We start from the raw sequence: 14,045 nt of genomic DNA, 5'->3' as shown, positions 1-14,045 counted from the left end.
TATAGTTTCTTCCTGGAGGGAACTTTATTGTTCCCAGCATAGTCCCTCGTACAGTTTGTGGGAAAGTAGAGGCACAAGATGAAGTCCGATAACACGTGATTTAATCACATGCCCTTGTATGCTTCAATAAATCATGGCACGAACCATTACCCATATTCTGACTAGGACATTCACAGGAAAGACCATTAGGTGAGGATAATCTTTTTCCATGGCCCATTGTTTTCGTTGCTGGGCTGTTACCTTGAGTTGTCGCTTCACAATGTGCTGGCTAGACTGGATGTGAACTGACTTGTGGGAGTTACCCAGGAGCGAGCACATTTGAAATAGAGATCCATAGTCAATATTCAAAACTCAAGATAAAAAATGATACATGCATACCAATAGGAGATCATATTCAGCAAACTATAACTTTTCCATTGACACCTCAGGATACATCTTGTACGAAATAGGTCATGTGATCATATAATCATATCACTATGTTGAATATGGGCCACAGGGTGTGTCAACTTCAGGGACCGCTTGCACAAGATAGTGCTCCTCAAGCAGGTGCGCTCTCTGATGGTGCTGGGAGCAGTGGAGGAGATCCACCAGAACACCAGGGTCAGGGTTTCAATTCCTGGTACTTTCTGGTGCCCAAATTGGGGTGGGGGGCGGAAGACTAAGACCCATTCTCAGCCTTCACAGCCTCAACAAATATATCAGGTACACGAGGTTCCAAATGGTCATTCTATCAACTATCCTCCCTGCGTTCTCTCAGAACAACTGGTTTGCTGCCCTGGACCATCAGGATGCCCACTTTCATGGGGCAGTTTTCCTGAGCCACAGAAAATTCCTTCTATTTGTCATAGTGGAGCGTCATTTCCAGTATGCAGTGCTTCCCTATGGCCTCTCTTCTGCTCCTTGGGTTTTTAACAAATGCATGCTTGTGGTGATGGCATACCTCAGGAAGAAACAGATCCACATCTTCCCGTACCTAGGAGACTGATTACTGTGGGGCAGGTCCAGAGACGAAGTCCTTTCCCACGTTGACACTACTCTATGTTTGCTCCTAAACACTGGACGTTTTTGTTCCCATTCAGAAAGTCAAGTTCATTAGGGCCCTAACAGACTCTACGAGTTTGAGCGTTTTTGCCAACCAACTGTTTTCAGGCAATTCACCACCTCTGTCTCAGTCTGCAACCTCAGCCCTCCATGACAGTTCTGATGTGTCTGAGGCTCTTCGGCCACACATCCGCTCGCACGCATGTGGTCCAGTTTGCACGGTTGCATCTTCACTCCCTTCAAATGTGGCTCAGCACACTTTACAGTCCCACTCTTCACTCCTTGGACAGATTGGTCTGTCTCCCTCCACTGGTTCTGGACGCCTTGCAGTGGTGGACACTTCTGGAGAATGTTTGTCAGGACGTTCCCTTCGTCCGGCCCTTACCAACCAGGTCTGTTGTCACCAACACATCCCTAATGGACTGAGGAGCACATCTGGGTTTGCTGAAAGTTCAAGGTCAGTGGTTGGAATAGCAGTCCTCACTGCATATCGAAGTGTTGGATCTTCAGGCCATTTACAATATGTGTCGCACTGTTCTGCACCGTATCCGGGGCTTAGTGGCTCACCTACTTACCAACAATACCACTGCAATGCATTATGTGAACTGGCAAGGGGGAGCATTCTCCAGGATGCTCTGCCAAGAGTCAGTCGGGTTGTGGCAGGTTTGCATCAAGAAGAGGAGCACTCCAATAGCCGACCACTTGCCCAGGGTCCAGAATCAGCTCACAGATTGTCTCAGCAGGTATTTTCCCCCCGAACCCTGAGTGGTCTCTGAAGACAAATGTATGGGCAATCTCTGCAGCTTGGGGCATTCCAACGATTGACCTGTTTTCTGCAAGGGAGAACAAGAAATGTCATCTGTTCTACCCTGTCCAGGCTCCCTGTCCAACGCTTTCCATCTCAGCTGGCAGTGGCTCTCCTGTATGCTTTTCCCCCAATCATCCCACAGGTCATCGTCAAGCTGAAGATGGATTGGGCCAACTCATGCTCATTGCCCTGGCATGGCTAAGGCAGTGGTGGTTTTCCAACCTTCTCACACTGTCAGTTCAGCCTCCCATACCACTTCCTCTCCATCCCGACCAAATCACCCAGAACCACAGTCACACTTTGTGTGCCACACTCAGCTCCCTACATCTCACAGTGTGGCTGCTTTGTGTCTAAATGAGGAGGAAAAGTGGTGTGTGGTGGCTTTTCAATAAGTCCTACTCAGCAGTAGAAAGCACACGACTGGAATGGCCTATTCAGCTAAACAGAAGCGGTTTTCGGTGTGGCCATTGGCCTGCAGAATTTAACCAACAGTGGCTTCTATCCAGGACATCTTGGAGTACCTGCTGCACCTTCAGTCATCAGGCTTTCACTTAGTCTATTGAGAGAGCATCTGGTGGTGATATCAGCATTTCGTCCTCCTATTCCAGGAATATCCGTCTTCTCCAATCACATGGTGGCAAGTTCTTTAATCTCCATCTCCGGTCCGAGAGCCAGTTCCCCTGTGAGACATTAACACAGTCCTAGTAGCTTTAATGGGACCTCCGTTCAAACTCTTGGCATTTTATCCCTTTCCACTTTTGAGTCCCTGGTAGCAATAACATCTGCAACGAGTCTGCAATGCACAGACTCAGATGACATAGCCTCCTTATATGCAGTTCTCCAAGGACAAAGTGAATTTACGACCATACCCCAAATTTTTATCTAAAGTGATGTCTCTGTTCATTTGAACTAGGCTGACTACTTAACTGTGTTCTTTCCAAAGCCACATTCATCTGTGCAGGAGCAGCATCTCCATATGCTGGATATTAGATTTTCAGAGAAAATGAAGACTATCTGGATAGAAGTCAGCATTTGGTACTGCAGGCAAAGTATGCTGAAGAATCAGAAAGGACAGTGCAGAATGGGGAAGAAAATTGACAGCATGTGACCTCTAGAAGAAGAAAGAGGAGAAGCCATGTACCCCCAAAGCAGATAGAGGTAAGAAACCATTTTCAGGCTCTCTGCACAGGTACTATGGCAGAGAATGGTTTGGAAGAATCATCTGAGGGAAGGGATCAGGAGACCCCATCAAGGGAAGCACGAGATGCACTGTCCTAGGGATGGGGGTTCCACAACCACCACTCCCAAGAGGAGGAGACAGGTGGTGGTGGTCGGGGACTCCCTCCTAAGGGGGATGGAGTTATCCATCTGCCGATCAGACCGGGAGACTCAAGAAGCGTGCTGATTGCTAGGAGCTAAAATTCAGGATGTGATTAGAGTGTCTGCTGAGACTGATCAAGCCCTCAGACTGCTACCCCTTCCTATTTCTCCATGTGGGCACCAACGATACTGTCAAGAATGACCTTGAGCGGGTCCCTGCAGACTATGTGGCTCTGGGAAGAAGGATAAAGGAGTTTGAGGTGCAAGTTGTGTTCTCGTCCATCTTCCCTGTTAAAGGAAAAGGCCCAGGTAGGGACCATTGAATTGTGGAAGTAAATGCGTGGTTGCATAGGTGGTGTTGGAAAGAGGGCTTTGGATTCTTCAACCATGAGATGTTGTTCCAGGAAGAAGGATTGCTAGGAAGAGATGGGATCCACCTAACGAAAAGAGGGAAGAACATCTTTGCAGGCAGGCTGGCTAACCTAGTGAGGAGGGCTTTAAACTAGGTTTGCCGGGGGATGGAGACCTAAGCCCAGAGGTAAGTGGGGGAGTGGGATACCGGAGAAAACACAAGGAGCAGGGTACAAGACGGGAAGCCTCCTGATTCACACTGAGAAAGTGGGACAATCGGCTACTTATCTTAGGTGCATGTACATGAATGCAAGAAGCCTGTGAAACAAGCAGGAAGAATTGGAAGTCCTGGCACAGTCAAGGAACTATGACGTGATTGGAATAACAGAAACTTGGTGGGGCTGTTCACATGACTGGAGCACTGTCATGGATGGGTATAAACTGTTCAGGAAGGACAGGTACGGGAGGAAAGGTGGAGGAGTTGCACTGTATGTAAGAGAGCGGTATGATTGCTCAGAGCTCCAGTATGAAACCGGAGAAAAGCCTGTTGAGAGTCTTTGGATTAAGTTTAGATGCGAGAGCAACAAGGGTCATGTGGTGGTGGGTGTCTGCTGTAGACCACCGGACCCGGAGGATGAGGTAGACGAGGCTTTCTTCAGACAACTAACAGAAGTTTCCAGACCACAGGCCCTGGTTCTCATGGGGTACTTCAATCACCTTGACATCTGCTGGGAGAGCAATACAGCAGTGCACAGACAATCCAGGAAGTTTTTGGAGAGAGTTGGGGACAACTTCCTGGTGCAAGTACTGGAGGAACCAACTAGGGGCCGTGCTTCTCTTGACCTGCTGCTCACAAACAGGGAAGAATTGGTAGGGGAAGTAGAAATGGGTGGGAATCTAGACAGCAGTGACCATGAGATGGTAGAGTTCCGGATCCTGACAAAAGGAAGAAAGGAGAGCAGCAGAATACGGACCCTGGACTTCAGAAAAGCAGACTTTGACTCCCTCAGGGAACTGATGGGCAGGATCTCCTGGGAGGCTAATATGAGGGGGAAAGGAGTCCAGGAGAGCTGGCTGTATTTTAAAGAAGCCTTATTAAGGGCTCAGGAACAAACCATCCCAGTGTGCAGAAAGAATAGCAAATATGGCAGGTGACCAGCTTGGCTTAACAGAGAAATCTTTGGTGAGCTTAAACTCAAAAAGGAAGCTTACAAGAAGTGGAAATTTAGACAGATGACTAGGGAGGAGTATAAAAATATTGCTTGAGCATGCAGGGGTGTAATCAGGAAGGCCAAAGCACACTTGGAACTAGCAAGAGATGTGAAGGGTAACAAGAAGGGTTTCTACAGGTATGTTAGCAACAAGAAGGTGGACAGGGAAAGTATGGTACCCTTACTGAGTGGGGAGGCAACCTAATGAATGATGATGTGGAAAAAACTGAAGTACTCAATGCTTTTTTTGCCTCGGTCTTCACAGACAAGTTCAGCTCCCAGATTGCTTCACTGGGCAGCACAGTATGGGGAGAAGTTGAGCAGCCCTCAGTGGTGAAAGAACAGGTTAAGGACTATTTAGAAAAAGCTGGACATGCACAAGTCCATCGGGCTGGATGCAATGCATCCGAGGGTGCTGAGGGAGTTGGCTGATGTTATTGCAGAGCCATTGGTCATTATCTTTAAAAACTCGTGGCAATCGGGGAGGTCCCGGACGATTGGAAAAAGGCAAATATAGTGCCCTTCTATAAAAAAGGGACGAAGGAGAAACTGGGAACTACAAATCGGTCAGCCTCATCTCAGTCCCTGGAAAAATCATGGAGCAGGTCCTCAGGAATCCATTTTGAAGCATTTGGAGGAGAGGAAGGTGATCAGGAACAGTCAACATGGATTCACCAAAGGTAAGTCATGCCTGACCAACCTGATTGCCTTCTATGATGAGATCACTGCCTCTGTGGATATGGGGAAAGCAGTGGATGTGATATATCTTGACTTTAGCAAAGCTTTTGATACGGTCTCCCACAGTATTCTTGCCAGCATGGACTATAGAATGGACTATAAGGTGGATAGAAAGCTGGCTAGAGCGTCGGGCTCAACGGATAGTGATCAATGGCTCGATGTCTAGTTGGCAGCCGGTATCAAGCGGAGTGTCCCAGGGATCGGTCCAGGGGCCGGTTTTGTTCAACATCTTCATTAATGATCTGGATGATGGGATGGATTGCACCCTCAGCAAGTTTGTGGATGACACTAAGCTGGGAGGAGAGGTAGATGCTGGAGGGTAGGGATAGGGTCCAGAGTGACCTAGACAAATTAGAGGATTGGGCCAAAAGAAATTTGATGAGGTTCAACAAGGACAAGTACAGAGTTCTGGGCTTAGGACAGAAGAATCCCATGCACTGCTATAGGCTGGAGACCGACTGGCTAAGCGACAGTTCTGCAGAAAAGGACCTGGGGATTACAGTGGACGAGAAGCTGGATATGAGTCAGCAGTGTAACCTTGTTGCCAAGAATGCTAACAGCATATTGTGCTGCATTTGTAGGAGCACTGCCAGCAGATCGCGGGAAGTGATTATTCAGCACTAGTGAGGTCACACCTGGAGTACAGCGCCCAGTTTTGGGCCCCCCACTACAGAAAGGATGTGGACAAATTGGAGAGAGTCCAACGGAGGGCAACAAAATAAACAGGGGGCTGGAGCACATGACTTCTGAGGAGAGGCTGAGGGAACTGGGCTCATTTACTCTGCAGAAGAGAAGAGTGAGGGGGGATTTGATAGCAGCCTTCAGCTACCTGAAGGGGGGTTCCAGAGAGGATGGAGCTCGGCTGTTCTCAGTGGTGTCAGATGACAGAACAAGGAGCAGTGGTCTCAAGTTGCAGTGGGGGAGGTCTAGTTTGGATATTAGGAAAAACTATTTCACTAGGAGGATGGTGAAGCACTGGAATGGGTTCCCTAAGGAGGTGGTGGAATCTCCTTCCTTAGAGGTTTTTAAGGCCCGGCTTGACAAAGCCCTGGCGGGGATGATTTAGTTGGGGTTGGTCCTGCTTTGAGCAGGGGGTTGGACTAGATGACTTCCTGAGGTCTCTTCCAACCCTAATCTTCTATAATTCTATGTCAGATGATGTCTAGTCTGGGCAGGACCAAACAGTTCTCTGCTTCACCTTGCCTGTTTGTATCATATGAAGGGGCAAGTTGTCTCTTCACAGACTCTCTCTAAATGGATAACATCCTGTATCAAGGCCATATATGAAATAGCTTTGATTACACCTCATCCGCGGTTGCAAGGTCATCCTACAAGAGCGCAAGCAGTGTCAATAGCATTCCTCAGTGATGTCTCAATAGTGGGCATTTGCAAGACTGGTACGTGGTCATCCGTCCATCAATTTACGAACCATTACATCATAACCGCATCTTCCGGGGCAGATGCACATGTCAGTAGAGTGGTTCTGCAGTCCTTGGTTAGGTGGACTCCGAACCCCACCTCCTGATGGGGGGTAGTACTTGTCAGTCACTTAAGTGGAATACATGACTGCATCTGCTTGAAGAAGAAGAGGAAACAGTTACTTACTGCAATTGTCGGGGACTGTCCGCACACACGTAAGGCAAATGCCAAAGTCAGGGATGTGGGGGATGTAAACGTAAGGGAGTGGGGCCCTGGGCTAGAGTTTGCTGAAAGAGTTTACTGTAACTGTGGTTCTGAGACGTGATGCAAATCTGTATTCCATGACCCTACCTCCATCCCCTCTGCATCAGAGAATAGTCTGGGGGGGTTGGTGCAAAGGAACTGAGGGGGGTCAGGGCACCACCACCTCATATAGCCAGGGAAGGGGCTATGGCTACAAGGCATGAGCGCTGCCCCTCTGTGGGTACTGCTAGGCAAGATTTTCCAACTCCGATGCGCTGGGCATCACACACCAAAGTGGAACACACGCCTGCATTGCATCTCAAAGAACCAGTCACAGTAATTGTTTTCTTTCACTCAGTGTCAATTCCCATTACCAGCTTGGGTCTATTTACCGCCTCACCTTTCCTTGCTTCTGATTTCATAAAATCATCTCTTGTGCCTCTGAGTCAGGCGCGATCTCAGACAGCTTGCACTCTCCTGCTCCCTTCTGAGGCTGCTCTAGTTCAGAATTTCTGTGTCCGGATTTTGCATTCGTGGCTTTCAGCAAACTCTAGCCCAGGGCCCCACTCCCTTACGTTTACATCCCCCACATCCCTGACTTAGCATTTGCCTTGCGTGTGTGCGGACAGTCCCCGACGATTGCAGACACTTACCATGTACAGTGGCAAAATCCATATTTTGTACCTCTGCTGAAGCATCATTTCTGACTGAAATGTCTGTGAGCTGTAAGGCGAGAGCGCTCTGTAAACGCCACAGCTGCAGGCCTACGTTCTGCCTGTACTGATACTTGTGCTATTGGAAATGCCTTTTTGAGGATTAAACCCTCCTGTTGAAAGAGTCTTTCATGCAATGTTTTGTGCAGACGTAACCCAGTCGTTAGTTACAGGTCCCGCTGTGCCTCTGGGCTACAGAGGCAGAGTCTGTAACAGCCCCAGTGAGGGAGCTCTGGCTCAAGCCGTAGCAGCTCACGCTTTTAGCTCGGGAGGTCTGTGCCATCACACACACCCTTCTGCGCGAGTTGATTTCTAGTCATGTCTGATTCAGATGTACCAAAATCGCAAGATTTAGTTCATTCCCTTCGCATGGTTATGTGAGTCATTGGATTGATTAGCCATCTGCATTCTCTCTGGATTTGCAACATTCAGATATTATAATGTTATGTAGAGTAAAATATGCTTTTGCCTACCTCTTTTGGATAGTAAATTAGATTACAATCTCTTGTATGGGGGTCCCATATTCCATGGTTTAGACCCTGTACACAGCCCAGTTTTCAGGGCCACCTTTGGCTCTTTCTCCCAGGCACCCCTAATTCTGGATGGGAAGAACCACCCATAGCCTGTGGTCTTGTTAGTCGAGTTCAGACAAACCTGAAGGTTTCCCCTGTTCTCTCTGCATAAATATTCTCATTGCTTGGCTCTGATTGACACCGTGTCACTTTATTTCTAGACTCTGTACCAGTTACCCTCAGAAGCTGCTAGTTCCTGTCTGGATCACTGACAAAGAGCTGGAGAATGTGGCTTCCTTCAGGTCTTGGAAAAGGATTCCTGTAGTTGTGTACAGGTAAAAAAGAATCTACAATAGCTGCCCTGTTGCTCGTAGTCCATTGTACACAATATCATGACCCCAACCCATGGTGCTGGCTGAGGAATTAGAGAGGATGGGTGTGATGTCCATGTTCCAGTGAGCAATCATGGCAACTCCCTGGGGAGGACAGCAAGCTGAACTCTGCCCGTGCCTGGTTTAACTCCGTATTAACCGAAGCACTTACAGATCAGGTTGTGTGCGCTACCTTGCTCCTCATTGGTGCTGTTAGAGCTTGAAGGCAATTTGGGATCTCTGTGGAAGGCCACATGGGTGAAGCACCAGTGCTACTGGCTCGTCTAGCTGTTATAAGTCTGTTACGCAGAAATATTGCCGTTCCGGGATGTGCAGCTACACTCTCTGCTTATGGATACTATACAGAGGGTCAATGTGATGCTCCCTCCTTGGAAGTGTGGAGCTGGCCTGGGCCCTGCTCCCCCTTTCGCCCCCCAAATAGAAGTCAAACTATGCCTATGCCCAAGGGTCCTCTTGCCCAGCAGCCAAAGCCCGGAGCCCCAGCACCCCGCAGAGCTTCCTGCATTGAAGAAAGGCAGCACCATACAGCTGAGCACAGCTATGCTACCTTGGTGCATGTGTTGTTTGAAAAATGGTATGTGACCCGGAGACTGTTCTAGCCATACACCCGCACCAGAGGACAGAGTTAAGGCGGGGATATGACCTGAACTTTTGCCTTTTTCGACTGAGTGTTCAGCTGTGCAACCTTGCCGTTGTTCTAACAGTTTTTGTGTAGAGTTCTGTGCCTCCCCTTAGTACTTGGTAATTTACAGCCCATAGTTGTGACTCTTTGCGGGCTTGTATCAAGGTTTGAAAATGAGATGTTTGTTATGTATTTTCCCAGCCCTTAACGTTTCCTTATTGTATCTAGCTGAGGATCTCCTGACCAGGGTTTACATTGTATAAATGTTGAGCCCTATGCCTTTTTCCTGCACACAGGCCTGGTCACGAAAGTGGCATTCCCTGTAGTGATCTTACTGACCAAACATTTGGCCATGTCTACACTATCAATTTGTGTCGAGAAAAGTGATGTTGACACCCAAAAGTCGACATAATAAAAATCGCAATTTCGTGTTCACAGTTGCTCCCTCTGTCAGCAGATTGCGTCCACAGTGGGGGCATCATCATCGACAGTGTGAGGAATGCATTGTGGGTACCTATCCCACAGTCCTTCTGTCGCTAGGTGTTGTGGGACGATGGAGCGGATCGCGGCGCATCGTGGGACAGTGCTAAATGTCCCGGGATGCATTGCTTTCTGTCCCAGCACGCCATGGGCTTCCGGCTTTCTTTCATGGCATTTTTTTCAACGGCTGTTGTTTGCTGTGCACACCGGCATCTTTGTGAGAGAGGATGGATCTCGCGCTGCTCTCCTATGCTCTGTTATGAGGACATCGCGGCTGGCAGTTAATCATGAAGTTCCTAACTGAAGAAGACTCACAGGCGCCCGACACTCTGCGTGATATGGATAGGAGCAACATAAGATTGCTTTTGGCATTCACAGAGCAGGTGCATAGGGTAGACCGTTGCTTTTGGGATCAGGAAACAAGCACTGAATGGTGGGATTGTATCATCGTGCAGGGGTGGGATGGTGAGCAGCAGCTACAGAACTTTCGGATGCAGAAAGCCACCTTCCTGGAACTGTGTGCGGAGCTCACCCCACAAGGACACCAGAATGAAAGCTGCCCTCTTGGTAGAGAAGCGTGTGGCGATCGCTGTGTGGAAGCTGCCAACTCCAGACTGCTACCAGTCGGTCGCAAATCAATTTGGAGTGGAGAAGTCGACTGCGTTAATGCAAGTGTGCAGGGCAATAAATCGCATCCTGCTACGAAGGACCGTGACTCTGGGAAATGTGTGTGAAATAGTGGACGGCTTTGCAGAAACGGGTTACCTTAACTCTGGAGGGGCGATAAATGGCACACACATTCCAATTTTGGCACCAGACCGCGACGGAGTACATCATTAGGAGGGGGTACTTCTCCATGGTGTTGCAGGTGCTTGTGGATCATCGTGGGCATTTCACTGACATCATCGCGGGGTGGTCTGGGAAGGTACGTAACGCACGCATCTTCAGGAACACCGGCCTGTACAGAAAGCTGCAAGCGGGGACTTTCTTTCCTAACCAGAAGGTTACACTGGGGGCTGTTGAAATGCTCATAGTGATCCTGGGGGACCCTGCGTACCCCTTTATAGCCGTGGCTCGTGAAACCCTACATGGGACACCTGGACAGCAGTAAGGAGCAATTCAACCACAGGCTCAGTGGGTGTCGGATGACAGTTGAATGTGCCTTTGGCAGATTAAAGGCGCGCTGGTGATGCCTTTATGGCAGGTTGGACCTCACTGGGGATAATATTCCTATGGCCATAGCCGCGTGCTGTATGTTGCATAATCTCTGAAGCTGAGGGTGAAAGGTTTGCTCAGGGGCGGAGTGCTGAGGCAGACAGCTTGGCTGCTGGTTTTGAGCAGCCAGATACCAGGGCTGTCAGAGGAGCCCACGGGGGCTATTCGAATCAGGGAGGCTTTGAGGCAGCACTTCGACCATGACCACCAGTAACATATATCTCTGTCCGAGTTGCTTCAATGTTGCATTACGTGTAGTTTTCCTAGGGCCAATGGTGACATTTGGGGCCTTAAATCCCTGTAATAAAGTGATTAAAATGCCTGTGCAGGTATTGGGAGTGCCTGCGATCTCACCGTGTAGGAAAAAAAAGATGATTTACCAGTATAAAAGCTTACTTTTATTGCACAAGAAACAGCACACACAAACACACAGATACTTGGCAGGGCAGGGCAGACTCTCACAGCTGTTTGTAGGCCCAGCTATCATTGTGAAAGTTGTCTGAGGGGGTGGAGTGAAGGGGAAACTGAGAAGTCCTGGAAGGTGGAAAGGAATGTATGGGCAGAGTTTGGAGGGCATGGAAAAGAGTTCTGAATGTGCTGCAGGGGAGGTCAAGCACTGATCTGCTCAGTCTGCAGCATTATTAAGGACTTCAGCATCTGCGTTTGCTCCTCCATTACTTTAAGCATCTGTTCAGTAGCATCCTTAACAAACTCCTGATTCTCTTTTCTGTCCTGCTGTTCGGGCACTCCTTTCATTCCCTTTTTTCTGCTTTGGAGCACTGCAGGACCTCCCGGAACATGTCTTCTTTGCTGCGTCTTGGACGCTTTCTTATCTGGTGGAGACACTCGGCCGGGGTGTGTGAGGTGTTCCTGAAGGCCATATCTGGTGAAGCACGGGACAATGCACAGAAGTGGGATTGTTAAATTCACGCACGGCATTGAAACATTTCTGTTAAACACACCTTTTGCAACATTGCCATCACTTTCTTACTGACCCTAGCCAGGCACACATCTCCACGAACAGCCAAAGCATGGTTAGTGTTGGCAGGGGGATGGGGGGTGCTCCACATGGGGAAAAGAGCACCCGCTGTTTGCAAGGGTCATGGTGCAGCATTCTAGGGAGCAAATTCTAAAATTCTCCCACACTTTTCCACAGGTGGGGGTAATTCTAGCAGACATCTCACTGCTGAGAGTAAGCAGGGAAACGAGGCTACATCTACTCCATGCTTGTGGCTTCCACCCTGCTCCCTATGCTGCTCGCCTGTGTGCCAGTTTGGTCTCTGCACAAGTGATTGCCGAATGGCACGGGAAAGTTTCCTACAATGGGGGGAGGAACAAAGCTGCTCTGCCACGGAATCTTTGGCAGAAACTTTCCTGGAGATCTCTCTGGAGGATTCCCGTGAGATCTCAGCGTGCATCAACACCCAGTTCCACCATACTGCTTAGCTACACGGCGAAATGTCCAGCTCACAGAAACACAGCCAGCCTCCCACGTTTCTATGCCCTGAACCCACCTCCGCACTACACAAGCCACAGCCACTTACCAGGAGTCTCAACTCCTGCTTCTTGCTCCTGGAAAGCAACTGCTGAGACTGGCTAGACACCTCTGGAGTGGAGAACAGTTCCTGGCTGCCTGCCCTATCGGGCAACCCCGCCGGGAGTTGCACATCCTCATCTAACTCCACCTCTGAGTTAGGTCCTCTTTCTGCCGCCTCCGTTCCCGCCGAAGTATCCATGGGGCTCTTGCCGCTGGGTCACCACTGAGGATAGCGTCTAGCTCCTTACAGAACCAGCAGGTCTTAGGTGCAGCACTGGAGTGACTGTTTGCCTCCCGCACCTTATGGTACGCCTGTTTCGGCTCCTTTATCTTTGCTCTGCACTGCAGCATGTCCCAATCATAGCCCTTTTCACACAAGCCTCAAGAAACGTGTCCATAGGTATCCCAATTCCTACGGCTCAAGCACAGCTGGGTCTGCACAGCCTCCTCTCCTCTTATACTGAGCAGATCCAACAGCTCTGCAGTGGTCCAAGCGGGAGAGTGTTTGCTGCGATAACCCGCCATGGTCACCTGGGAAGATGCGATGAGACCTCTCCACACCGAGCAAACAGGAAATGGAATTTCAAAATTTCCAGGGGCTTCTAAGGGGGAAGGGCAAATGGCTGTTCACCTGACTGCAGGGCAGTGGAGTTCAAACTGCTGACCAGAGCGGTCAGGATGGGCATTGGCCTGGAGGGCCAATTAAAGCGATGAATTTAAGCATGGTGTCTACACTTGCACTTTGTCAACAAAAATGTAGTGGAAAAAGATGTAAATCTCTCATGAGGGCGGATGTATTTTGTCGCCCAAACCGGGCAGTCTCACTATTTGGGTCGACAAACGGCAGTTTTGGTGACAAAACTTGGTAATGTAGACAAGGCCTTTGAGTGAACTCTAGGGCCTTAGGCCATCTGGCTGCCAAGTTCTCACCCATTATACCTAGGAGCTATTTCCTGTGTTTCACCTGCTGTGTGCCTTTCGGGGGCTGGGTTCTCCTTGCCGTCAGAGCCCGGAGTTGAAGAAGTCAGGGTCATCATGCTTCCTTTCGTAGGCATGATCTCGGCGCACATAACGCGCAAGTTGAGACATTGGCCCCGCACAATGAATCTGCTTTGAACAACGCTGGGGCCTCTGAGGAGGGGAACCGCTTCTTTTGCTGGCACGCTGCCTGGTGTGTCTGCAGTGGGATGGCAAGTGAAACTCTCCTCTCCCTCAGACACCAGCCCAACGGAGCTGCAATCGCACGCTGCAGCCAGCCGGAAATCAGCTGGTGGGGCTGGCGCAATGCTGATGACGAGTATCTTGTGACCTCCATCGCCAAGGCCTGTGCTTTGAACCCTGGAGCAAAGACAGCCAGTGGAACTCCCCACAACGGCACCAGCGAAGGCACTGAGGCCAGCGACACAGACTTTGGTAAGATGGTCACTCCCTTCTGCTGGCTTC

At 49.4% G+C, this 14,045-nt stretch overlaps 1 protein-coding gene across 6 annotated transcripts in view; it reads left to right on the top strand.

Moving 5' to 3' along the window:
- The window catches only part of MTMR4 (myotubularin related protein 4), a 113,522-nt gene that overhangs the window by 85,978 nt on the left and 13,499 nt on the right, over window positions 1–14,045 (top strand). For all 6 annotated transcript variants that reach the window (XM_054008209.1, XM_054008212.1, XM_054008210.1 and 3 more), the window contains 2 exons: window positions 8,578–8,691; window positions 13,819–14,015. In XM_054008209.1, the coding sequence (XP_053864184.1) occupies window positions 8,578–8,691; window positions 13,819–14,015 (311 nt within the window). The remainder of the gene's footprint in view (window positions 1–8,577; window positions 8,692–13,818; window positions 14,016–14,045) is intronic.

The sequence above is a fragment of the Malaclemys terrapin genome, chromosome 18, assembly GCF_027887155.1.
Source record: "Malaclemys terrapin pileata isolate rMalTer1 chromosome 18, rMalTer1.hap1, whole genome shotgun sequence".
Classification (NCBI taxonomy): Eukaryota; Metazoa; Chordata; order Testudines; family Emydidae; genus Malaclemys; species Malaclemys terrapin.
The sequence above is the reverse complement of the archived record's forward strand: the minus strand, read 5'-3'. Positions and strand labels throughout refer to the sequence as shown.